Consider the following 25757-nt stretch of genomic DNA (forward strand, 5'->3'; position numbering starts at 1 on the left):
CTTTGGAAAGTCCCACGGTCAAAGAATATTTCATGGCAAATGCAGAGACCACAATTTATGCCCTGTTTTAGCCCAAGAGCACCAAAGGTGATGCTTCACTGTGCGAACGGAGATCTTTCACCTTGTATGGCGTAACACATTTTCATATTAACCACTAGCTCAGAGGAGGGACCCTTAGCCATTCATTGGTTTCTTTGTAGCCCGTGCCTTCATGCAGCAAAACCAAGTTGGGCTGATTGTCAGGTGATTTCCATCTCCAACAAGGGAAAGTCGAACGGTCTCCCTTTGACATTCAAGTCAAATACCCCACCATCAGCATTCTGGGGGCCAACCCTGACCAGAAATTTAACTAGATCAACCACATAAATATGGTGACAACAAGAGCAGGTTGGAGGCTGGGAATCCTACAGTGAGTAACTCACTTCTGGTCTCCCCAAAATCTGTCCATCATCTACGAGGCACAAGTCAGGAGTGTGATGGAATACTCTTGACTGGATGAGTGCAGCACCAACAACACACAAGAATCTCAACATCATCCACCACCCAACAAGAACTCCCTCTAGTACCGATACACTGCCAGGCCCCAGTTAGTCTCTTACTTTACAAGGAGTACATGCCTTTTTATGTCTCCTACCAAAATGCACCATGCCACACTTATCTATATTGAAATTTATTTGCCATTCTATAACCTTTTGACAATATGGAGAGAGGAACTGTTCACCATATTTTCAGTGTGGTCCAGACAATAAATAATTGCTTTCCTTTCGTGCCTTTCAGGAAGTCCCAAACACCATACGTCCGATGAAGTAACCAGGCCTTACCTTTCTGTCAATTTCAACTGGCTCCTCCTCATTCTTGCCATTGCTATCAGAAACATCGCCAAATATCAGCACTCCATTCCTGCCAATCTTCACCTGTTTCTTATACGTGTAGTAAAACTCAACGCACTGGGCCACAGTCTTTGTGTTCACCTGCAAGACACAAGGAGGCATTTCATATCCTCTCCCCGCATAGTAAACGGGCCATTATGCCTCTGCTAACACTTAGAGCTATCCAATTAGAGCCAGTCCCTTGCTATTTCCCCAGAGCCCTATAACCTTCTCCATTTCAACTATTTTGAAAATGCCTCTCAAATCTGCTTCCACTCGTTTTCAAACAGTGCATTCCAGACTGGTCCCTTGTCAATTATATTAAATCTGTATTGCCCTACAAACAGTTTCTCCTCATCTACTTTCGCAAAACCCTTCAAGATTTTGAACAACCTTTTCAAATCTTACCTTAACTTTCACTTCTCGAAGAACAATTGCAGCTTCACCAGTCTCTCCACATTGCTGAAGCTCCTGGCACCATGCTAGCAAATCTCCACTGAACCTAGTCTGTCCTCTCTACCAGCACATCCCTCCCCCCACCCAAGTTGGCATGCAGCTCATTGGGTCTTACCAGTTTCTGAACGAGGAAGAAATCCTTCTTATGTGCTGCCAGCCCTTTATTGAACATCTTTTTCTCTGCAGATGTCCATTTATCGGACCCTGTTAACGATATTTAAAAAAAAGTCAGATATGTTGTGTTTCTTTGGAAGGCCCAGGTTGCTCACTGTGGCACGATTTAATCTGCTCACTTGATCCGAAGGCAGTCACCGAGGGCTGTTCTGCACTGCAACCTGGAGCTGACCCTCCCCCCCTCCTTCCAGCAGGTATTGGCGTTCAGAGGAGCAGAGGAGCCCTTCCCCCGGGGGAATCACGGCCAGTTTTGTTCATCGGCCTACTCCTTTTCCTGAGCTGAAGACAATTGCTGTGAGTCAGAACTTCATCCAGGACCTTCCCCAGATAATCTCACTATCTCTGTAACCCCCTCCAGTCCCACAACCCTCATTCCCATAACCCAGATCTCTCCCCTCCTCAGCACCCTTGATATTAACTTCTCTACCATTGGTGATGGTGCTATCAACTGCCACAACCTAAATTCTGGGCGGCATGGTGGCACAGTGGTTAGCACTGCTGCCTCACAGCTCTTGAGGACCCGGGTTCGAAATTGGGCCCAGGTCACTGTCTGTGTGGAGTTTGCACATTCTCCCCGTGTCTGTGTGGGTCCCACCCCCACAGCCCAAAAAGATGTGCAGGGTAGGTGGATTGGCCACGCTAAATTGCCTCTTAATTGGGAAGAGAGGTAATTGGGTACTCTAAATTTATTTTTTAAAATACCTAAATTCTGGAATTCCCTCCCAAATGCTCCTTAAAATCCACCTTTCTGTTCAAGCAGTTGACCACCCGTTATCTCATGCGTCCCAGTGTCAACATGCCCTCACAATGCCCCTGTGAACAGCTTTGGAGCAGTTGCCATTTTAAAGGTGCTGTATAAATATATATATATATATATATATAGGGGCCACCTCGGGTCCAAGACAGGCAATGAAGCATCAGAAACGCTGGACTGTCATTTTTATTCCTGATGCTCTGCCAAAAGGTTGATATGGGGCCTGCATTGATGAACTGGTATCTTATTCTGGCCACTGCACATCAGTGCGGAGGAGAAAAATAAGATAGATTTGCATTCATATAGTACATTTCATGACCTCTGAACATCCCAAAGGGCTTTAGCACCACTTAAATACTTTCAAAGTGTAATCATTGTCACAATGTAGGAAACTGTGCAGTCAATGTGCACACAGAAAAGTTCCCAGAAACAGCAATGTGACAGTCTGTCTCAGTGACAGAAGGATGAATATTAGCCAGGAGACCAGAGACAGGCCCCTTGCTCACCTTTGAAATTATGTTGTGGACCATTTTGAGAGAGGGGCCCTTGGTTTAAAGTTTTATCCCAAAGGCCAGCAGTGCAGCATTCTTTCAGTATTGTACTGGGAATATCAGCCTGGAACATCTGCTCACGTCCCTGGAGTAGGCCCTGAGCCGAGCCTATTGTGACAGAGACACGAGCACTCTCACAGAGCTGTGACTGAAATCTCTAACTAGAAGCATTCCCCCAGCTGGTTGGGAGATACAGACCTTGTAAGAAGAAGAGAAGTGCAAAATCAAACTAGTGAAGAGTCAGAATCGGAGGGTAAGGCTCCCATGTACCTGCGTAGTGATAATTGAGTAGCGCCTTGCTCCTGCCCCGTGGAGTCTTTTTAATAAGTAGCATATTCATGGCTGCCTGGTGGGGAGAAGGAAAACAACATGAGCAGCAGGAACAAAAACATGTTACAGGTATAAGTATATGGGCCGGGATTCTCCGACCTGGCGGCGGGTCGGAGAATCCCCGGGGGATGCGAGAAACGCGCCCAGACGCCGGCTTCCCCATTCTCTGGCGCCCGCGGGGTTCCCACCACGCCGGTCGGGGGCCGTTGGCAGCGGCCCCCTCCCCGGCGATTCTCCGGGCCCTGATGCGCCGAGTGGCCGACGAGTTTGGCCGAGTCCCACCGGCGTGGGTTACTCAGATCCCACACGGCGGAACCTGGAAGGCGAGTCTGCGGGGGCCGCGCCCATGATCGGGGCCTACCGATCGGCAGGCAGGCTGGTTCTGTGAGGGCCTATTTTACTCTGCGCCGGGCCCCTGTAATGCTCCGCCATGGGGAGGGGCCGGCACAGAGAAGGGAACCCCTGCGCATGCGCGGAAATACGCCGGCCGTTCCGCGCATGCGCGGAATCACACGGCCATTCTGCACCGGCTGGAGCTGCGGGGGACAACTCCGGAGCCAACCTAGCCCCCTAGGAAGGGGAGAATTCCTCACTTTCGGGAACCGATGACTCCCGAGTGGTTGGCGCTGATTTTCAGCCGGCATGGGGACATGGCCCCATTATTAGAGAATTCTGCCCATGATGTGTAAATGTACATTGGAAAGATTGTGAACTGTGTGCAGGATAACGATAGACTTCAAGACGTCATGGACAGGCTGGTTGAATGAGCAGACATGTGGTAGGCACAATTCAATGCAGAGGTGAGGTGCGATATGTGACACATTTTGGGAGGGAGAACAAAGCGAAGCAAATATAATATAATGGAGACAACTCCAAATGGAGTGCAGGAGCAGAGGGACCTGGGTACATGTGCATATAGAGGCATTGAGTACAGAAGCAAAGAGGGGTCATGATGAACCTTTGTAAGACACTGGTTCGGCCTCAACTGGTGTAGTGTGTCCAATTCTGGGCACCACACTTTCAGAAAGACGTGGACCAGTGGTGGGTAACCCGCAGTCCGGGGGCCACACGCGGCCCATGGAAGTTCCGAGGGTGACCCCGAGTAATTCTGTTGACTGTTTCTCACGCGCAGGGTTGCCACATTCCACTGATCTCCGTCCGTGTATATTTCTTCCTACCAGTATGACTGAAGTGATCCAGACGTAAAGCAAGGGCAAGTGAAGTGAGGTGCGTGCTGATTGCAACAACATTGACTGTTAGAGCCAGGCACCCCCTCAGCATCCAAAGCATAACAAATCATTTTCTTTTTCTCATTTGAAGTTGATGAAAGTTCTGTTAATATACGAATGATTAAGCATTTATTTGGCAAGTAGTATAATAATGATAATAATAATAATAATAATAATAGCTTATTGCCACAAGTAGGCTTCAATGAAGTTACTGTGAAAAGTCCCGAGTCGCCACATTCCGGCGCCTGTTCGGGGAGGCCCGTACCGGAATTGAACCCGCACTGCTGGCCTTATTCTGCATTACAAGCCAGCTGTTTAGTCCACTGTGCAAAACCAGCCTTATTATTTTAATAATAAGTATTAAAAAGTATTTTATTTTATTCATAGGGTCATGCATGGTTAGTGAACATGTCCAATATCAATCTGGTGGCCCACTGAGGTAAAAGAGGCCCACTTGCCCAGGACTGATGTGGATGCTTCAGAGAGGGTTTGAGAAAAGATTCACAAGAATGATCCTCGGGGTGAGGGACATCAGTTCCATGGAATAAAATTAGAGAAGTTGGGATTGTTCTCCGTGGAGAAGATTGCGAGGAGATTAAACAGAGATGCTCAAAATCATGTGGGGTCTGGACAGAGTGGAGCGGGAGAAGCTGCTCCCATTGTTGGGAGAGTCGAATGACAAAAGAACTAGAGGTGGCGTGAGGAACTTTTCTTTGCAAAAGCAGCAAAGTTGTTCAGTTCAGGAATGCACTGCCTGAAAGTGTGTTGGAGGAAGATTCGGGTTGGGTGGGTGGGTAATAAGAGTTTGGATTGCTTACCAGTGTGTTGCCCTTGGACTCATGCAGACAGTGGAAGACAAGCTCCTGGTTTGTACCTCCTCCTGGTAAAATGCTGGAACAGGCTAGTGTCATCAGGTTATCCACTGCAGGGGAAAACCAAAGAAACGCAAACATCAACTCTGGGGAACAATGACGCACATCATGAGGCGACTGCACTTTCTCTCCCCCTTTCTCCGAATTCATTACCTCTTTTCCTGCGATGATGGGCGTTCAGCCCGTCAGCTACTGAACACTGGCAGGTCATCTCAGGAGGTAGGTGAATGGCAGGAGCCTATCTTAGTGTAAAAGAGGGGGGAAAATTGGGCCATTCCTCTCATTTGCAGATTTTCCAGCTGGACAGTGATCAGGAGCCAGAAGCCTGGCTGTTTTTGTTTCTCTACCCCACTAGACCGATTGCAGTGGGGCCATTTTAGCAAACCTCACTAATCCAATGGCAGAACTCACTGTCATTATTAGCCTAGTATCAGATTTAGTCAATCATCGCCTGCTGTGTGGCATCATCTCCAGAACACAAAGGTCACTGGCAACTGAATGCACCAGTGTCTGAGGGTTCAAAACACAATGAACGGAATAACTGCAGCAAAGAAGTATGTTTAATAACAAAACAAGTATTCACACCGTGTGTCAGTTATTAAGGTGAAGGCAGGATAGAACTCATGCAAAAGTGAGAATTAGACAGAAAATAAAATCTATTTACTCTGCGCTTATCAAACTATAAGTATATCTGTTCACTCAGGAAGCGGAATCAAAATTCTCTATAAACTACAGCAATGCCTGCCAATGAAAGCAGGATTACTTCTTCGGCAAAACGCAGTGAGTGGGGGATAGTTGTACCTATAGTTGCATGTGTCAAATCCATGCCAGTCATCAGGGTGGGCATCAGGTGTGATGGACAGGTTCATTCTGGGCTTGGATTTGTTTTAACTTCGATTTCTTTTTATATTTTAACTCAGTAGATTCAATGTAGTCTCACCTCTCTGCTGGTTCAGCCGATTGGTTTTATGACCCTCCCATGGCATGAACACCAGATCAGCGTGGTTGGCATCTAACGCAGCCAGAAACCGGTCTTGCAGCTCGGGTATGGCAGCTTGGAACTTTGGGCCGATGTTGATCCGCCTGAGAGACAAACGGGATGGAAAAAGCTATAAAACGGTGAGACATCCTCCCTGCCCCTAATTCACCCTTCCCCACCTTTTAACTCTGCCCCCCGCCCCCATGAATTACAAAAACCTAGGATGTAGGTACAGCAAATATTTAGGAAAGGTGATAGAATGTTACTGTTTATTGTGAGGAGAATGGAGTACAAAAGTAGGGAGGTTATGCTTCAATTGTACTGGACATTGGTGAGATCACATCTGGAGTATGGTTTCCTTATTTAAAAGGAAAGATGTACATGTGTTAGAATCAGATCCGAGGATGTTTACTAGACTAATACCCAAAATGGGCTGGTTGTCGTATGAGGGAAGGTTAGCCAGGTGAGGCTTGTATCCGCTGGAGTTTAGAAGAGTAAGCGGCAGCTTGAATGAAACACACAAGATCCTGAAAGATATTGACAGGGTGGATGTGGAGAGAATGTTTCTCCTTGTGCGAGAATCTAGAGGCCACTGTTTAAAAATATGGGGTCATCCATTTAAAACAGATAAAAATAAATTGTTTCCCTGAGGGTCGTAAGACTTCGGAACTCTCTTTCTCAAAGGGCAGTCGAAGAAGAGTTTTTGAATTTTTTTTAAAGGCAGAGCGAGATAGATTCTCAATAAGGAAGGAGGTGAAAGGTTATTGTTGGGAGGCAGGAATGTGGAGTCGAGGTTACAATCAGATGCAGCACGGTAGCCCAATGGTTAGCACAGCTTCACAGCTCCAGGGTCCCGGCTTGGGTCACTGTCTGTGCAGAGTCTGCACGTTCTCTCCGTGTCTGCGTGGGTGTCCTCCGGGTGCTCCGGTTTCCTCACACAAGGCCAAAGATGTGCAGATTAGGTGGGTTGGCCATGTTACGGGGATAGGGTGGAGGCATGGGTTTTAGTGGGGTGCTCTTTCCAAGGGCCAGTGCAGACTTGATGGGCCGAATGGCCTCCTTCTGCACTATAAATTCTATGAACCATGATCTTATTGAATGAAAGAACAGGTTTGAGGGGCCTACTACTGCTCCTAATCTATATGTCCTTATTTTAATATTATCCTTCCACCAATGGCAACGGTTTCTGCCCACCAACTATGTCCAGACCCCTCATGATAGTGAGCACCTCCATCAAATCTTCTCTCAACTGTCTGTTCTCTCAGGATAACAGTCCCAACTTCTCCAATTTATTCCACATAACTGAAGTCCCTCATCCCTGGAATCATTCTTGTGAATCTCTTCTGCTCTCTCTCTAATGCCTTCACATTCCTTCCCAACGTGTGGTGCCCAGAACTGGATGTAATTGATGCAAAACCAGCTTTGAGACAGGTTTACAATAACCTCCTTGCTCATGTACTCTCATGTCCCTATCGATAAAGACTAGGATACTGGACGCTTCAGTAACCCCACTCTCAATCTGTTCTGCCACCTTTAATGATTTATGCACAAATACATCCAGGTCCTTCTACTTTACAACTGTATCCTTTATTTTAGATTATGTACCTGCATTGTTTCTACCAAAATGAATCACTTCAAACTTCTCTGCATTATATTGAATCTGTCATTTGTCTGCCCATTCCACCAACATGTCTAGGTCCTTTTGAAGGTTCTACACTATTCTCCTCATAGTTCACAATATTGCCAAGCTTTGTATCACCTGAAAAGTTTGAAATTGAACCCTGTACACCAAGATCTAGGTCATAAATATATAACATATACACATCAGGTAAGAGCTGTGTTTCCAACACTGACCACTGGGGGACGCCACTATAAACTGCCCTCCAATCCAAAAATAACAACCATTAACCACAACTTTCATGTCACTCAGCCAATTCCATCTTTATGTCACTGCTGTCCCTTTTATTCCACGAGCTATAACTTTGCTCAGAAGTCTGTTGTGCGGCCCTTTATCAAAAGTCTTTTGGAAGTCCACGTACGTCACATCAACAGCATTTCCCTTGTCAACCCTCTCTGGTACCTCATCAAGAAACTCAAGCAGCTTTTAAACATGATTTGCCTTACAAATCCATGCTGGCTTTCCTTAATTAACCCGCATTTGCCCAAGTGATTATTAATTTTGTCCCAAATTATTGTTTGGAGAGGTTTCACCACCACCAAAAAAACTGATTGGACTGCAGTTGGTGGATTTATTCTTATAGCCATATTTGAACATTTACAATTCTCCAGTCCTCTGGCACCTTCCCTGAGTCTAAGGAAGACTGGAAAATTATGGCCAGTGACTCTGCCATTTAAACTCGCTCTTCTTTCAGTATCTTGGATGCATCTCATCCGGTCCTCTTGCCTTAGTACAGGCAGCTTATTCAATACCTTCACCGTATAAACCTTCTGTGAATCATCTTCCCTTTCACCATTGCCTGTCAGAATCTTCTTTTGTAAATTTAGAATAACTTATACCTCAACCATGCTCCCTGCATCCATCTGTAGATCTCCTTTTTGGTCCCAGGTAGACCCACCCTTCCTGGTACTATTTTTTTGCTTATAAAAACTTTTAGATTCCCTTTTATGTTAGCTGCCAGTATCTTCTCATGTTCTCTCTTTGTTTTTCTTATTTGTTTTTTCAATTCCCCGCTGAACCTTCTATATTCAACCTGGTTTCGGATGTATAATCCACCTGACATCCATTCTAGGCACGCTTGCTTGGTCTTATGATGTCCTGTGCCACATTTGATTAGGAAACCTATATTGTGTGTATATTAAAAAAAAGGAAAAGACAGCGCCTTTGGCAATTACTTACGGTTCAATGCTTGCCGGTGTGGTTTCGTTCATGAGGGAGAGAACTGGAGGAGGAGTCTCAGCACTGTCTAGAGGAGAGAGAAAATATTCCAATTGTCAGAGCCACTTTGAAGGTCCAGAGCGAGATGCGATAGGTGGGGGCAGCTCCATATGAAATCTCACTACCCTCTTCAGCTTATACAGACTTACAACTTTGCATTTTTATAGCGTCTTTCGGGTAGTGAAACGTCCCAAGGTGCTTCACAGGAGTATAATCTGACAAAAATCAAAAAGGAGTTGCACACTGCCTTGTTCTTTCCTAGTTCTGTAAGAGCCTGTCACCCTACAAACCTTTAAGAGATCACTGCGCTGATCCAATTCTGGCCTCCTACACACCTTCCGGATTCCCTTCACTCAGACACTGCTGTCAGATTTAAAGAATTCCATCCCCAAACTGCTGCACTCTTTTACTTCCTTAAACAGTGTCCTTAAAATCAACATCTTTGACCAAGGTTTTGACTACCAGTCCTCATACCACCATAAGTGGTAGCACGGTAGCATTGTGGATAGCACAATTGCTTCACAGCTCCAGGGTCCCATGTTCGATTCTGGCTTGGGTCACTGTCTGTGTGGAGTCTGCACATCCTCCCAGTGTGTGCGTGGGTTTCCTCCGGGTGCTCCGGTTTCCTCCCACAGTCCAAAGATGCGCAGGTTAGGTGGATTGGCCATGATAAATTGCCCTTACTGTCCAAAATTGCCCTTAGTGTTGGGTGGGGTTACTGGGTTATGGGCATAGGGTGGAGGTGTTGACCTTGGGTAGGATGCTCTTTCCAAGAGCCGGTGCAGACTCGATGGGCCGAATGGCCTCCTTCTGCACTGTAAATTCTATGATAATCTATGATAAGTGGATTAGTGCAAAATTGTGTGGGGCAATTTTCCTTGGGACGTTTGACTATTTTGGGGTGGCACAGTAGTTAGCACTGCTGCCTCAAAGTGCCAGGGACCTGGGTTCAAGTATGGCCTTGCACTTTCTCTCCTTGTCTGCGTGAATTTCCTTTGGATGCTCTGGTTTTCTCTCACAGTTCAAAGATGTGCAGGTTCGGTGGATTGGCCACGATCAATGCGCAGGGTTACGGGGATAGGGCGGGTGAGTGGGCCTAGATAGAGTGCCCCTTCGGACAGTCAGTGCAGATTCGATGGGCCAAATGGCCTCCTTCTACACTGTTGGGATTCTATGGACTACACCATATTGTTGTTGGAAGGCCATGAAAGGATTTGAACACAAGGTTGTGAACACACACATTGCAGCAGTGGTCGTGAGTATTGGCCAAGATTGAATACAAATAGTGTAACGAATATACAATGAATCACTGCCATTGTACCAAATTCTGTATGAAGAAGTTAATCTCTGTTGAGGAGTGGAGGTAAGGCAGGGTGCCGTGTGTGGTCAGTGTGCCTAGAACAGGAGAGGCAGACACCAGCGATCTGGAAACCGATTGTCTGGCCACTCTTAAACTTTTATCGGGATATCCCGAGGTTCTGAAAGGTACTATACAAATCCAAATTCAGTGGTGTCATCACCACTTTATCTCACTCTCTATATACACGCACACAAATCAGTTACTGATAGACATGCATCTAGAATAGTAACCATCCACTGGGATGTGAGGATGGTTGTGTAGGTTTGATATAAAATTTCCACACTGCCACCACAAAGGATCCCTAAAATTGCAATATCAACACAGTCTTAGACAAGGAGAACTTGTTCTTCAGGGGTCTAAATTATTGCGCATCTATCCACAATTTATACCACAGCAAGGGAAAGGAGAAAAGTCAACGGACAAAGAACTCACTTGATTGGGTTAAGGAGGTTTTAGGCGTAGACCTTGGGGTGACTGGTTGGGATGAGTTGCTCGTGGAAGACAGGAAGGCGTTGAAGTAGAGTCCTGAGCCCTCACGCATGGGGCTGAGGATCGGTGGTGGAGTGTAGGGTGGAGGCTGGAAGTTCTTGTCCAGGGGATGATCTAGCAGCCGGACTGGTGAGCGCAGGTTGCTCTGGTAGAGGGTGCCAGGTGGGTAAGTGATGACAGAGACATGATTGAGGGGCTTGGGTGGAATGAAGAGGGGCTCCGGTCTGGGCCGCCGTTTCAGTTTGGCTGTTGGGTTCACATGACCTCTGGAGCTAGCATCCTCCTGCAAAGATAGGCATCACATTTTATTCAGGTACACAACAGACTGTATTGTGAAAACTGTAAATTGCAGACATCTTCAGGACGGTCATTAGCTGTCTTTATTTTCAAAATGTTCTCAGTAGAACAGAGAGGGGCTTTTATCTAGCCTCCATATCAACAAAGAAAGTGCTCTACGCCTGGGCGGGCCATTCACACATTCAATCCCAGAGATAGGGCGGTTTCTTTGCCACACTGCATGCTGGGTAAAGAGCTGCTCTACGCCTGGGCGGGCCATTCACACATTCAATCCCAGAGATAGGGTAGTTTCTTTGCCACACTGCATGCTGGGTAAAGAGCTGCTCTATGCCTGGGCGAGCCATTCACACATTTAATCCCAGAGATAGGGCAGTTTCTTTGCCACTCTGCATGCTGGGTAAAGAGCTGCTCTACGTCTGGGCGGGCCATTCACACATTCAATCCCAGAGATAGGGCAGTTTCCTTGCCACACTGCATGCTGGGTAAAGAGCTGCTCTACGCCTGGGCGGGCCATTCACACATTCAATCCCAGAGATAGGGCAGTTTCTTTGCCACTCTGCATGCTGGGTAAAGAGCTGATTTACACCTGGGCGAGCCATTCACACATTCAATCCCAGAGATAGGGCAGTTTCTTTGCCACTCTGCATGCTGGGTAAAGAGCTGCTCTACGCCTGGGCGGGCCATTCACACATTCAATCCCAGAGATAGGGCAGTTTCCTTGCCACATTGCATGCTGGGTAAAGAGCTGCTCTATGCCTGGGCGGGCCATTCACACATTCAATCCCAGAGATAGGGCAGTTTCCTTGCCACACTGCATGCTGGGTAAAGAGCTGCTCTACGCCTGGGCGGGCCATTCACACATTCAATCCCAGAGATAGGGCAGTTTCTTTGCCACTCTGCATGCTGGGTAAAGAGCTGCTCTACGCCTGGGCGGGCCATTCACACATTCAATCCCAGAGATAGGGCAGTTTCCTTGCCACATTGCATGCTGGGTAAAGAGCTGCTCTATGCCTGGGCGAGCCATTCACACATTCAATCCCAGAGATAGGGCAGTTTCTTTGCCACTCTGCATGCTGGGTAAAGAGCTGCTCTACGCCTGGGCGGGCCATTCACACATTCAATCCCAGAGATAGGGCGGTTTCTTTGCCACTGTGCATGCTGGGTAACGAGCTTGCCATTCCACAAAACGAGTTTCTTTCAGGTCGCCCCTCAGAAGGAAACACATCCATTTCTAGTATCATCCTTGTAAATTTTCTCTGCACTCTCCAGTGCCTCGATTTACATTTTCTAAATGGTGACCAGAACAGCACAGACTTAGGGCTGGGCATATTTAAGGCTGCCCATGGTTTGTAATTTGAGAGTGTCTTTGGCTTCAGATTCCCTTTGCCATACATGCTATTTGAGTCGGTTTATATGGGTTTCACTTTACTTGCTCCCTGCAGCATAGCCCTGTCTGTAACTGAGCCATAGGCAGGTGTATAGAAGATTAAGGTGCGATCTAATTGAGATTGAGATTATTAAAGGAATTGCTTCTTGGACTTTTGTCTAAGCATCAGGTCAAGCCCAAGATGAAATGTAATGCCTCGTCTTGTCAGCTTGAATTTTGCACGTCTCTCTTATGAAGGCAATGAATTGGCTTCAATTTGAATTTCAGATCAAACAATGAGATTGATTAAGGGTTTGCCTTGTCCACTCTACACATTGTAACTTTAATGATGGGATTAAAACAAAAGATTATTAAAAGAATTTAATAGAGGAGGTGGTGAAAGTTTTTTTCTCACGTAGGGGGGAATTCAGGACAAGGCGGTATAAAATCAGAGCCCAGCCTTAGGGGTGAGGATATGTCAAAACACATTCACACAAAGGGCAGTGGAAATTTCCAAAATCTCCAAAAAGTGGTTGAGCTGAAAATTTCAAACCGAGATCAGTTAGATGTTTGTTTGTTCAGATCAACCACAAGCCAGTTATATGACACAACAGATTCAAAGGGGCCAAACCCACCCCTCCTGGTCCCATGTGCCAAGCAAACCTTTTGTTTAATATAAATTTAGAGGGCCCAATTCATTTTTTCAATTAAGAGGCAATTTAGCGTGACCAATCCACCTAGCCTGCACATCTTTGGATTGTGGGGGCGAAATCCACGCAAACACGGGGAGAATGTGCAAACTCCACACGGACAGTGACCCAGAGCCGGGATCGAACCTGGGACCTCGGCGCCGTGAGGCAGCAGTGCTAACCACTGCGCCACCGTGCTACCCTGCCAAGTAAACTTAACTAGTAAACTAGCGACGAACATAAAAAGCAGACTGCGAAAGCTTTTTTAGGTATGTGAAAAAGAAAAGACTAGTTATGGTCGATGTAGCAGGCAGCACAGTGGTAAGCGTTGCTGCCTCAAGAACGCCAGGGACCCGGGTTCAATTCTAACCTTGGTGACTGTGTGGAGTTTGCATTTTTTCCCCCATGTCTGTGTGGGTTTCCTCCGGGTGCTCCGGTTTCTTCCCACAGTCCAAAGATGCGCAGGTTGGGGTATTCACTATGATCAAGGCGTGAGTTACGGGGAAAGGGCAGGGGAGTGGGCCTAGGTAGGGTGATCTTTCAGAGGGTCGGTGCACCTCGATGGGCCAAATGGCCTCCTTCTTCACTGTAGGGGTTCTATGGGGTGATTGCAGGTGGGGTCAGGAGAATTTATTATGGAGAAACTAGTTACTTTGAATATGTCTTCATGGACGCGACCAAGGGGCTTATGAAATTGAAGAATTAAAAGAGATTCGTACAGAGGTAGTACTCTCAGTTGGTTCGTGATGCAGAGCAAGGCCAACAGCTTGGGTTCAATTCCCATATCGGCTGAGGTTATTCATGAAGGCTCCGCCTCCTCAACCTTGCCCCTCGCCTGAGATGTGGTGATCCTCAGGTTAAATCACCACCAGGCAGTTCTCCCCCTCAAAGGGGAAAGCAGCCTCTGGTCATCTGGGACTATGGCGACTTTACTTTCGCTTTGGGGATTTGAGAGGGGTGGTACTTGCCACAGGATTCCTAGCTTCTGAGCTGCTTTTGCAGTCACAGTATTTGTATGGCTAGTCCAGTTAAGTTTCTGGCCAATGGTCAACTCCACGATGTAGCCTTGATTTACACTGGTGTCCACCTGGCCCCACATGCTACAGCTGCAACACATCACTGCCTTCCATCTTTATTGTGTCTAATTAGGTTTCTATAATTAACTATAGTCGAGCAATAATAGTTAAATAGTTGATCTATTTATAGTTAATCTGTACATTTAATGACTCTATGACTCTACAAATGCACATTGTTAACAAGGGATGTTACCTGGGCTGAGTGCTCCATTCCTGAGCCTCGACTCAATCTACGCCTGCGGCTTGTTAATAGGGATAGACTCAAATCGGATGGATCCTTTTCACTTGATAAATTCCTTTGGGATTCCCCTTCCCCTGTCCTGTCAGTGTTTGTTGTAACAGAGTCCATCTTTCGGACTGGCACTGACACTGGTATCACAAGTGGCATCAGGCAGCCGTCATCAAGCTGACCCCTGGTGGCGGCAGATTCCACGGTGGCCTTCGAGTGCCCAGCGGTCCTTCTCTTACTTTCTTCTCGGGAGTCATTCGCCAGAGTCTGAAAGAGAACAACAGCAATCAATTTTTACCTTCTCTTCCCAAAATATACCAGAGAGGAAAAAGGCTTAGAGAGGAACTCAGGAACACACTGAGCCTCTCACATCTTGCGTTTCACGCTGTTTGTATCATACAAACAGGGAACTTGGTTAACTAGTCCATTCTGGTGTTCATGCTCCTCCCGAGCCATCTCCTGGTCTGCTTCATATCACCAAACCCTCTATTACTTTCTCTCTCATCTGTTTGTCCAACTTCCCTTAAATGCCGGTCACCTCAACCACTCACTATGGGAGCAAGTCCCATATTATAACCCAAAAACAGGAAGTGCTGAAAATACTCAACAGGTCTGGTAGCATCTGTGGTGAAAGAAAGAGTCAATATGCCAAGTTGAATATCATTCTCCTTGAAGATTGGGATTTATGCCATTGAAAGGTGGGGAAAGTGGAAGAAGAACAAAAGAGAAGGCCTGGGATAGGTTAGAAGACAGGAGAGAATATCATGGAACATAATCTCCTGCCTAACCTCGGTAACTTTTCACCCCCTCGTTTATCAAGAATCTAATTACCTCTGTCTTGAAAATATTCAAAGTCTATGTTTCCACCGCCTTACTCAGGACCCTCAGAAAACGTTTCTCCTCATTTCGGTCTTAAATGGATGACCCCATATTTAAAAATAAAAAACCCTAATTCTAGATTCTTCCACAAGAGAAAACATCCTCTCCACACTCACCCTGTCAAGACCACTCAGGACAATTAAGCCCATTAAGAATCCACAGTGCAGAAGGAGACCACTCAGCCCATCGAGTCTGCACCAGCCCTTCGAAAGAGCACCCTACCTAGGCTCAGTCCCCGTCCTATATCCGTAATATCATGGCCAGTCCACCTAACATGCGCATCTCTGGACTGAGAAACCTCTCGTCAACGATTTTACATGGCCCACTTTAACAGTTGGCAGATGGCTAATCAGCAAGGCAACCGTCACGGTACAAACTCCATCCATGTGGGATAAAATGTCCGAGGTTAAATAAAGCAAAAGACAACGTTTGAGAGATGAGAACCTATGTTGTCTGCTATCAGGTGCTTGAGTTAGCAGCATTAACACAGTTAGCAGCATTTTATTCAGCTCATTTTGTTTTTCTAGCAGCTCCCTCAGACAGCTTCAGAGCAGCTGTCAGCCTTCAGGGAGTGCCCACCTGCACCCTCATGTCACTCGCCCACCAGTCCTTTTCCCACCTCCCCCCATCCCGGCAGCACTGAGCCTCTCACATCTTGCGTTTCACGCTGGCTGCCAGGTAATTGGCTAGCCAGGGTGAAATCAAGATCGGAGGACGGAAGGCATATCGCATCTGCTTCCGGCCCGCTGATCACGTGCATCTGACGCACGCAAGATTCGAGCCAATATGTTTCAATCAAGTCGCCTCTTACTCGTCTCAATTCCAGTAAATAAAACCCTAGCCTGTCAAACATTCCACATAACATAGCCTGTCCATTCCTCGTATTAGTTTAGTAAACCTTCTCTGAACTGTTTCTAACACGTTTACATCATTCCTTAAATAAGGAGACCAATACTGTACACAGTACTTCAGATGTGATATCAACAGTGCCCTGTATAACTAAAGCATAATCCCCCTACTTTTGTAATCAATTCCCCTCACAATAAACAATAACATTCTATTTGCTTCCCTAATTATTCGCTGTACCTGCATGCTAGTCTTTTGCGATTCATGCACTAGACACCCACATTCCTCGGCATCTCAAAGTTCTGCAATCTCTCGCCATTTAGACAATATGCTATTTTATTCTTCCTGCCTAAATGGACAATTTGTCACATTCCCACATTATACTCCATTTGCCAGATCTTTGCCCACTCAGTCAACCCATTCCCCTTTGTAGTACTCGCCTGCCCTCTTCACAACTTACCTTCCCACCGATCATTGTATCACAAGCAAATTTAACAACCGTACTTTCGATCTCTTCAAGTCATTCATATAGATTGCAAAAGTGGAGGCCCCAACACTGATGCCTGTGGCACATCACTCATTATACCTCAACAACCAGAAAAAGACCTATTTGTGTGATTGAGGTACACAGAATTGGGAGGGGTAGAGTTGGAGTAGAAAGGAGGAACCTATTTCCCTTGGCAGAGAGTTCAAAAATCAGGAGTCATGGGTTCAAGAGGCAGAAGGTGTAGAGGGGACATGAAGACAAACATTTTTACGCAGAGGGTAGTGGGAATCTGGAATTCGTTGCCCGAGTTGGTGATGGAGGTAGACACCCTAAACTCTTTAAAAAGTACATGGATCTGCACCTTAGGTGCCGTAAGCTGCAGGGCAATCGGCAAGAAGATGCGATTAGAAAGGGCGCCTGGACTTTTTTGGTTCGGCATGGACAAGATGGGCTGAATGGCCACCGTTTGTGCTATATCATGTCTATGGTTCGATGTTAGCCCCTACGCAATGAGCTTTATTTTCCACAATAACCTTTGATGTGTCACCTTATCAAATGTCTTCTGGGAATCTAAGGACAGTACATCCACCGGTTCCCCTTTATCCACAGCACATGCGATTTCTTCAAAAAGACTGGACGAGCTGAATAAAAATAGAGTCAAGATAGGAAGAAACGAGTTGGCGGGGCAGGAACAGGTTGAAAGGGTGGGTCTACGAGGACAGTCCCATTTGTGGATTTGGGGAAAGAGGTAGACATGGGCTCAGTGTGGGATTGGGTTTGAGGCAGGAAACGTTGTGGAGGGAAGCCCGAGGAGACAAGGTCAGCAACAGTCCTAGAAACAATAATTTGATGTTTGGTGGTACGGTCATGGTCTGGGGGTGGTTGGAATGGATGTTGGAGAGTTGCTGCTCAGTCTCTGCAAGTTAGAGGTCAGTACGCCAGAAAACAACGGCGCCACCTTTGTCAGCAGGTTTAATAAACAGTATCAGGGTGAGATCGGAGTCCATAAAGTGCAGAGAGTTCAGGTGGCGATGGGCTACAGTGAATGAGGGGAGCAGGAAAATTATGATGTCAATTTGACAGTTCTCAATTAAAAGATCAAGAGCAGATAAGAAACTGGGGGAGCGAGAATATTGGAGGCAGGTTGAAGGATCCTCTGGTCAGGGTTGGGGCGGCACCTGGACAGAGAAGAAGAGCTCAAAGTCATACCGAGCTCCAAACTCGTCGAGGTGTGGGTGCAAGGGGATAGAACTGAACCCTTTGCTGAAGACAGATGGTTCAATGTCAGAGGGTATTACAAGTACACAGCAAAAGGCAAGATTAGAAGGAGGGATGGAGTCAGAGGGACGTGAAGGAGAAGAAAAATCTGGAGACATTCATACCCAGACTCTCTCTTTTAGTTATACAGACATTGGTGAGAACGCATCTCGAATGCTGTGTGCAGTTTTGGTCTCCTTATTCAAAGGAGGATGTAACTGCGTTGGAGGCAGTTCAGAGGAAGTTTACTAGATTGCTATCTGGAATGAGCGGGTTGCCTTATGAGGCTAGATTGGAGAGGTTTACCGTGTTTCCACTAGAGTTTAGAAGAGTAAGGGGTGACTTGACTGAAGTACACAAGATCCTGATCAATAGTGGCACGGCGGATGTTTAAAGGATATTTCCTCTTGCAGGGGAATCCAGAACTAGATAGCACGGTTTTAAAATTAGGGCTTTCCCTTATATGACAAGAGATAAGCAGAATTATTTTCTCTTAGAGGGTTGTGCGACTGTGGAACAGGGTGAATCAGGGTCACTGAATATTTGTTAAGGCGGCGATAGATTGATTACCTTGCCCAACAAGGGTCGAAGTTTATCGGGGTTAGATGTGGAATGTGGAACTCACACGTACAGATTAGCCATGATCTTATTGAACGGTGGAGCAGGCTGGAGGGGCTGAATGGTCTCCTTCTGCTCCTGTTTCGTATATTTTATTCTTCCTCCTCCCTCCTTTCAACCGCATAAAGCCCATCGCATTTCTACAAGCTTTCAAGAGTCATATTCAACTCAAAACTAACTCTGTCTCTCACCACAGATGCTGCGAAGCCTAAGTATTTCAGACACTTTCTGTATTTATTTCAGATTGCCAGCATCTGCAGTATTCTGTTTTTATTATTTATCCACATTCTGACCGCTCTCTGGGTAAGGAAGTTTCTCCTGAATTCGCTATTAGAATTATTAGTGACTATCTTATATCTATAACCTCTTTCCTGGATTCCCCACAAGAAGAAATATATTTTCTACCGTAACAAACCCTTTCATCATAACCTTAAAACACCTCCATCAATTCACCCCTCAGCCTCCTCTTTTTAAAGGGAGCGAAAAAAATTCCAGCATGCTTAGATTACATAGATCACATAGAACATACAGTGCAGAAGGAGGCCATTCGGCCCATCGAGTCTGCACCGACCCACATTAATTCCTCACTTCCACCTTATCCCCGCAACCCAGTAACCCCTCCCAACCCTTATGGACACTACGGGTAATTTAGCATGGCCAATCCACCTAACCTGCACGTCTTTGGACTGTGGGAGGAAACCAGAGCACCCGGAGGAAACCCACGCGGACACGGGGAGAACGTGCAAACTCCGCACAGACAGTGACCCAGCGGGGAATCGAACCTGGGACCCTGGCGCTGTGAAGCCACAGTGCTAATCACTTGTGCTACCGTGCTGCCCTAATCACTTGTGCTACCGTGCTGCCCTCATAGTTATTGGTATAACTATCTCAATTCTGAAATCATCTTTTAAAATCTCTTTGCATTTCCTCCAGTGCTATATATTTTACATTACGGAGACCAGAAAAGTGTTGCGTAGCCAAGAATTAAGATCTTGCATTTTTATAGTGTTCTTCAGGTCGTCAGGGCACTTTCCAGCCAATCTAATACTTTTGAATGGTCGTAGTTTGGGAAGTTGACAGCCAATTAATGCACAGCAAGATCCCACAAACAGCATGGCTAAATAATCTGATTTAGTGAGGTTGGTTGAACAATGAATATTGGCCCAGGAATGACCACACAGGAAGTTAAGACTTCAAGTCACCTAAGATGTTAAACTGCTGAAAGAAAAGGAATCCATCTATCAGAATCATTTGAGACATCATGGAGCTTTTCTTTTTTTTTTTTGCAGAACTATACATACTTATAGCCTTAAGGAACCAGATGAAGAGTTTCTAAAAAAAAAAAGCAACAAGTTATTATGATCCAGAATGCACTGTCTGAAAGTGTGGTGGAAGCAGATTCAATTTGGGGGAGGCAGTGACGCAGAGGTATTGTTACTGGACTAGTAATCCAGAGATCCAGAGTCCCAGGGTAATGCTCGGGACCCGGATTCGGATCCCAACATGGCAGATGGTGAAATTTGAATTCAATAAAAATCTGGAATTGAAAGTCTAATAATAACCATGACAACCGTTGTTGATTGTCGTAAAACCCATCTGGTTCATTCATGTCCTTTAGGGAAGGAAATCTGCCGTCCTTACCTGGCCTGGCCTACATGCGACTCCAGAGCCACAGCAATGTGGTTGACTCTTAAATGTCCCCTCCAGAACAATTAGAACTGGGCAATATATGCTGGCCCAGCCAGCGATGCCCACATCCCATGAACAAAAAAAAAGATAACTTTCAAAAGGGAATTGGATAAGGGGCGAAGGGGAAAGAGTGGGACGAACTGCAAAACCCTTTCAAAAATAGCTAGCAGGGGCTCAAGAGACCGAATGCCGTCTGTATACTGGGATTGTAGATTGGGACACTGGAATGTGTTTCAGGAATGAACGTGCCTGTAAAAATGTTTTAATCCTCAAAGTAATTTGGGTTTTGGTCCTGGCCGTTCAAAGAAATGGTCATGAAGGGTCTTAACTATACTGATCACTCGTTTGGATCACTGTTAGGCTTTGAATTATTGCCGGATGTCCTGAAGTCACGCAAGGCGCTTTATAAATTTCAGTACTTTTTCCTTTGATTGCAGTCCTTCAGATGCACTGCTAAATCCTCAATATAGCAAACCCATTGCACCGTTCCCCAATTTGACAGACCATTACCCGTTCTGAGGTAAGCCTCAGTAAGCAGCTGAGGTAAGCAGCCAGGGGTCATCTTTCAATCCACAAGAACAATAATCAGCCCACTGTTATGCAGAGCTATTCAAGGAGGTTTAATGTCCCTATCCAACATGTAATCCTCCCACGGCTCTCTCCAGCCAATTTGAGAGGCGCAATAAGTCATGGCTCAGTTACTATCACTCTCCCCTTACTCAGAAGGTTGTAGAAATCTAAGCATGTAATCCGGCACAACACTCCCAGTGTGGTACCAAGGGAGCGCTACAGTGTCACAGGTGCCATCTCTCAGATGAGGCATTAAAATGAGGCACATCTCAGGTGGATGGAAAAGATCCTTGGGCACTATTCGAAAGACGAGCAAGAGAGTTAACAACATTCCTAACAGGAGCACGATCAGCTCACACAGCCCCTCGACTTTTCTCCGCCATTCAATATTATGACTAATCTTCTACCTCAACTCCACTTATTCACCCTATCCATTCACAGATCTCCTCAGTTACGACGACTTCCGGTTGCGGCTATGCGGAGCTAAGCCGCACGATTCGGCAGCTCCCGCGAACACGGACTTCGGGCTCGCTAGAAGAGCCCCAACGGAACTTTTTTTACAGCCAACCCGTGAGGAAGAGAGGAGAGAGGTCCCCTACTAGCTTGTATGGATCGGACCCGCAGCGAACGGCCAAAAAAGTGGCATTGGAGCAGCGGGAGAAGAGAGGGAAAATAAGGAAAATGGCGGCGGCCGGGGACAAAGAGGAGATGCAGGAATTCATCAAGCGCTGCTTCGAGGAGCCGCGTAAGGAGATGGAGGCGCCTATGTTGGCAATAATTGAAGGACTTGGGGCAACCCAGAAAGCCCACGAGGTGAAGATCCAGGAGATCCAGGAAAAAGTGAGTGAGAATGAGGACGAGCTCTTGGGCCTGGCGGTGAGAGTGGAGCGGCACGAGGCGCTACACAAGACGTGGATCTGAGGATCCTGGGTCTCCCAGAAGGAGTGGAGGGGGCCGATGCCGCAGCATAAGCGGGCACAATGATCAGGGCGCTGATGGGCGCGGAGGCCCCCCCGAGGTTGCTGGAGCTGGAAGGGGCGCACCGGGTGCTGGCGAGGAAGCCCAAGGCAAATGAGCCGCCAAGGGTGATGGTGGTGAGATTTCACCGGTTTACGGACAGAGAGAGGGTCCTGAAATGGGCCAAGAAGGAGCGGAGCAGCAAGTGGGACAATGCAGAGATCAGAATATACCCGGACTGGAGAACGGAGGTCGCTAAGTGGAGAGCGGTTTCAACCGGGCCAAAGCGGTGCTGCATCGGAAAGGAGTGAAATTTGGAATGTTGCAGCCAGCGCGACTGTGGGTTACACATAATGGCCAACACCACTACTTCGAAATGCCCGAAGAGGCATGGACCTTTATACTAACTGAAAAGTTGGACTCTAATTGAGGGTTTGTGAGGGTGGGGGGTGTTTGAGGGTTGATGTGAGGATGGTTGTTGTATATAGGGGGTCAATCACGTGCAGGAAATGTTATATGGGCTGGGGGAGAGAGACAAGGCCGCGACAGGAGCTGCGCCAGAGGGGGCCAGAGGGGGCGGGGCAGGCTTTGGAAAGCGCGGGAGATATGTGATGGTGAGTGGTAGGTTGCAAGGGACGTGGGTGGTGTTGGTAAATGTATACGCCCCGAACTGGGATGATGCTGGATTCATGAAGCGCATGTTGGGGCACATTCCGGACCTGGAGGTAGGAGGACTGATAATGGGAGGGGACTTCAATACAGTGCTGGACCCAGCACTGGACCGCTCCAGATCAAGGACGGGAAATAGGCCGGCGGCGGCCAAGGTGCTCAGGGGGTTTATGGATCAGATGGGGGGAGTGGACCCATGGAGGTTTGCAAGACCGCAGGCCAGGGAATTTTCTTTCTTCTCCCATGTACACAAAGCCTACTCCCGGATAGATTTCTTTGTTCTGGGCAGGGCGCTCATCCCGAGGTGGAGGGGACGGAGTATTCGGCCATAGCCGTTTCAGACCATGCCCCGCACTGGGTGGAAATGGGGCTGGGAGAGGAGAGGGACCAACGCCCGCTGTGGCGGCTGGACGTGGGACTGCTGGCAGATGAGGTGGTGTGTGGGAAGGTGAGGGGGTGTATTGAAAGGTACTTGGAAGCCAACGACAATGGGGAGGTGCGAGTGGGGGTGGTATGGGAGGCGTTGAAGGCAGGGATCAGGGGAGAGCTAATCTCCATCAGGGCTCATAGGGAGAAGACAGAGGGCATGGAAAGGGAGAGGTTAGTGTGGGGAGATTTTGCGAGTGGACAGGAGATAAGCAAAGGCCCCGGATGAAAGATTACTTGGGGAAAGGCGACGGCTCCAGACGGAGTTTGACCTGTTGACCACGGGGAAGGCGGAGGCACAGTGGAGGAAGGCGCAGGGGGCGACCTATGAGTACGGGGAAAAGGCCAGTCGGATGCTGGCACACTAGCTCCGTAAGAGGACGGCAGCGAGGGAAATAGGGGGAATCAAAGATGGAAGGGGAGCCACGGCTCAGAGTGCAACGAAAATAAACAAGGTATTCAAGGCCTTCTATGAAGAGCTGTACATATCCCAGCCCACAGGGGGGGGAAAGAGGGGATGAGGCGATTCCTAGACCAACTGAGGTTCCCGAGGGTGGAGGAGCAAGAGGCGGCTGGTTTGGGGGCACCAATCGGGTTGGAGGAGCTGAGTAAGGGTTTGGGGAGCATGCAGGCGGGGAAGGCCCCGGGGCCGGACGGGTTCCTGGTGGAGTTCTATAGAAAGTATGTGAACCTGTTGGCCCCGCTACTAGTGAGGACCTTTAACGAGGCAAGAGAGGAGGGGACCCTGCCCCCGACAATGCTGGAGGCGACAATTTCCTTGATTCTAAAGCGAGACAAGGACCCACTGCAATGTGGATCGTACAGGCCGATTTCGCTCCTCAATGTAGACGCTAAGTTATTGGCAAAAGTGCTGGCCACGAGGATTGAGGACTGTGTCCCGGGGGTGATTCATGAGGACCAGACGGGATTCGTAAAGGGCAGGCAATTAAATACTAATGTGCGGCAGCTCTTAAACGTTATAATGATGACATTGGAGGAGGGAGAGGCGGAGATAGTGGCAGCTATGGACGCGGAAAAGGCCTTTGACCGAGTAGAGTGGGAGTACCTCTGGGAGGTGTTGCGTAGGTTTGGGTTCGGGGGAGGGTTTATTAGCTTGGTTAAGCTCCTTTACAGCGCCCCGGTGGCGAGTGTGGTGACGAACCGGCGGAGGTCGGAGTACTTTCGGCTGTACCGAGGAACGAGGCAGGGGTGCCCCCTGTCCCCCCTGTTGTTTGCATTGGCGATCGAACCCTTGGCCATATCACTGAGGGAGTCTAATAAATGGAGGGGGGTGGTCCAAGGGGGAGAAGAGCATCGGGTGTCGCTATATGCGGATGACCTGCTGCTATACGTGGCGGACCCAATGGAGGGGATGGTGGAGGTCATGCAGACTCTAAGGGAGTTTGGGGAGTTCTCGGGCTATAAGCTCAATGTAGGGAAGAGTGAGCTCTTTGTATTACAGGCAGGGGACCAAGAAAGAGGGATAGGGGACCTACCGCTGAGGAGGGCGGTGGGGAGTTTTCGGTATCTGGGCATCCAGATAGCCAGGAGTTGGGGGGCCCTACACAAATTGAATCTGACGAGGTTGGTGGACCAAGTGGAGGTGGACTTCAAAAGATGGGACATGTTGCCGCTCTCGTTGGCGGGTAGAGTGCAGTCGGTCAAAATGGTGGTCCTTCCGAGGTTTTTGTTTGTGTTTCAGTGCCTTCCCATCGTGATCACCAAGGGCTTTTTCAAGAGAGTAGGTAGGAGTATAATGGGGTTTGTGTGGGCGAATAGGACTCCGAGGGTAAGGAGAGGGTTCCTGGAACGCAGTAGGGACCGAGGAGGGTTGGCGCTGCCAAACCTAGGGAGCTACTACTGGGCAGCAAATGTGTCGATGATCCGCAAGTGGGTTATGGAGGGAGAGGGGGCGGCATGGAAGAGGATGGAGATGGCGTCCTGTAAAGGAACGAGCTTGGGGGCGTTGGTGACGGCACCGCTGCCATTCTCGCCATCAAAGTATACCACGAGCCCGGTGGTGGCGGCAACGTTAAGGATCTGGGGCCAGTGGAGACGGCACAGGGGTGTAGTGGGAGCCTCGGTGTGGTCCCCGATCAGGGGTAACCACCGGTTTGTCCCGGGGAAGATGGACAGGGGGTTCCAGGGCTGGCATCGGGCGGGGATTAGAAGAATGGGGGACCTGTTCATTGACGGGACATTTGCGAGCCTAGGGACACTGGAGGAGAAGTTAGAGTTACCCCCGGGAAATGCATTTAGATATATGCAGGTGAGGACTTTTGAGGCGCGACAGGTCAGGGAATTCCCGTTGCTCCCGGCACAAGAAATTCAAGACAGGGTGATCTTGGGCGTATGGGTCGGGGAGGGCAAGGTTTCGGCAATACACCAAGAGCTGAAAGAAGAGGGGGAAGCGCTAGCAGAAGAGTTGAAGGGTAAATGGGAGGAGGAGCTGGGGGAGGAGATCGAGGAAGGTTTGCGGGCAGATGCCCTGGGTAGGGTTAATCCCTCCTCCTCATGTGTCAGGCTCAGCCTGATACAATTTAAGGTGGTCCACAGAGCACACTTGACGGGGGCGAGGTCGAGTAGGTTCTTTGGGGTAGAGGACAGATGTGGAAGGTGTTCAGGGAGTCCGGCAAACCATGTCCATATGTTTTGGTCATGCCCGGCACTCGAGGGGTTCTGGAGAGGAGTGGTGGGAGCAATATCTCAGGTGGTGAAAGTCCGGGTCAAGCCAAGCTGGGGG

The 25757-nt window shown here is 47.9% G+C and overlaps 2 protein-coding genes across 4 annotated transcripts in view; one reads left to right on the forward strand and one right to left on the reverse strand.

Annotated features, from left to right (window-relative positions):
- mideasb (mitotic deacetylase associated SANT domain protein b) overlaps window positions 1-25757 on the reverse strand; it is a 96774-nt gene that overhangs the window by 17955 nt on the left and 53062 nt on the right. Inside the window, exons 3-10 of one of the 2 annotated variants that reach the window (XM_072487407.1) lie at window positions 14581-14883; window positions 10903-11242; window positions 9072-9138; window positions 6176-6318; window positions 5182-5285; window positions 3075-3150; window positions 1441-1529; window positions 822-971 (exon numbers count right to left, since the gene is read on the reverse strand). In XM_072487407.1, coding sequence (XP_072343508.1) covers window positions 822-971; window positions 1441-1529; window positions 3075-3150; window positions 5182-5285; window positions 6176-6318; window positions 9072-9138; window positions 10903-11242; window positions 14581-14883 — 1272 coding nt within the window. The remainder of the gene's footprint in view (window positions 1-821; window positions 972-1440; window positions 1530-3074; window positions 3151-5181; window positions 5286-6175; window positions 6319-9071; window positions 9139-10902; window positions 11243-14580; window positions 14884-25757) is intronic. The other variant, XM_072487417.1, reaches the window with a different exon arrangement.
- The window catches only part of ptgr2 (prostaglandin reductase 2), a 228136-nt gene continuing 208599 nt past the window's right edge, over window positions 6221-25757 (forward strand). Inside the window, exon 1 of one of the 2 annotated variants that reach the window (XM_072487491.1) lies at window positions 6221-6354. The gene's annotated coding sequence lies outside the window, so the exon portion shown is untranslated. The remainder of the gene's footprint in view (window positions 6355-25757) is intronic. The other variant, XM_072487512.1, reaches the window with a different exon arrangement.

The sequence above is a fragment of the Scyliorhinus torazame genome, chromosome 2 (assembly GCF_047496885.1).
Source record: "Scyliorhinus torazame isolate Kashiwa2021f chromosome 2, sScyTor2.1, whole genome shotgun sequence".
Taxonomy (NCBI): Eukaryota; Metazoa; Chordata; class Chondrichthyes; order Carcharhiniformes; family Scyliorhinidae; genus Scyliorhinus; species Scyliorhinus torazame.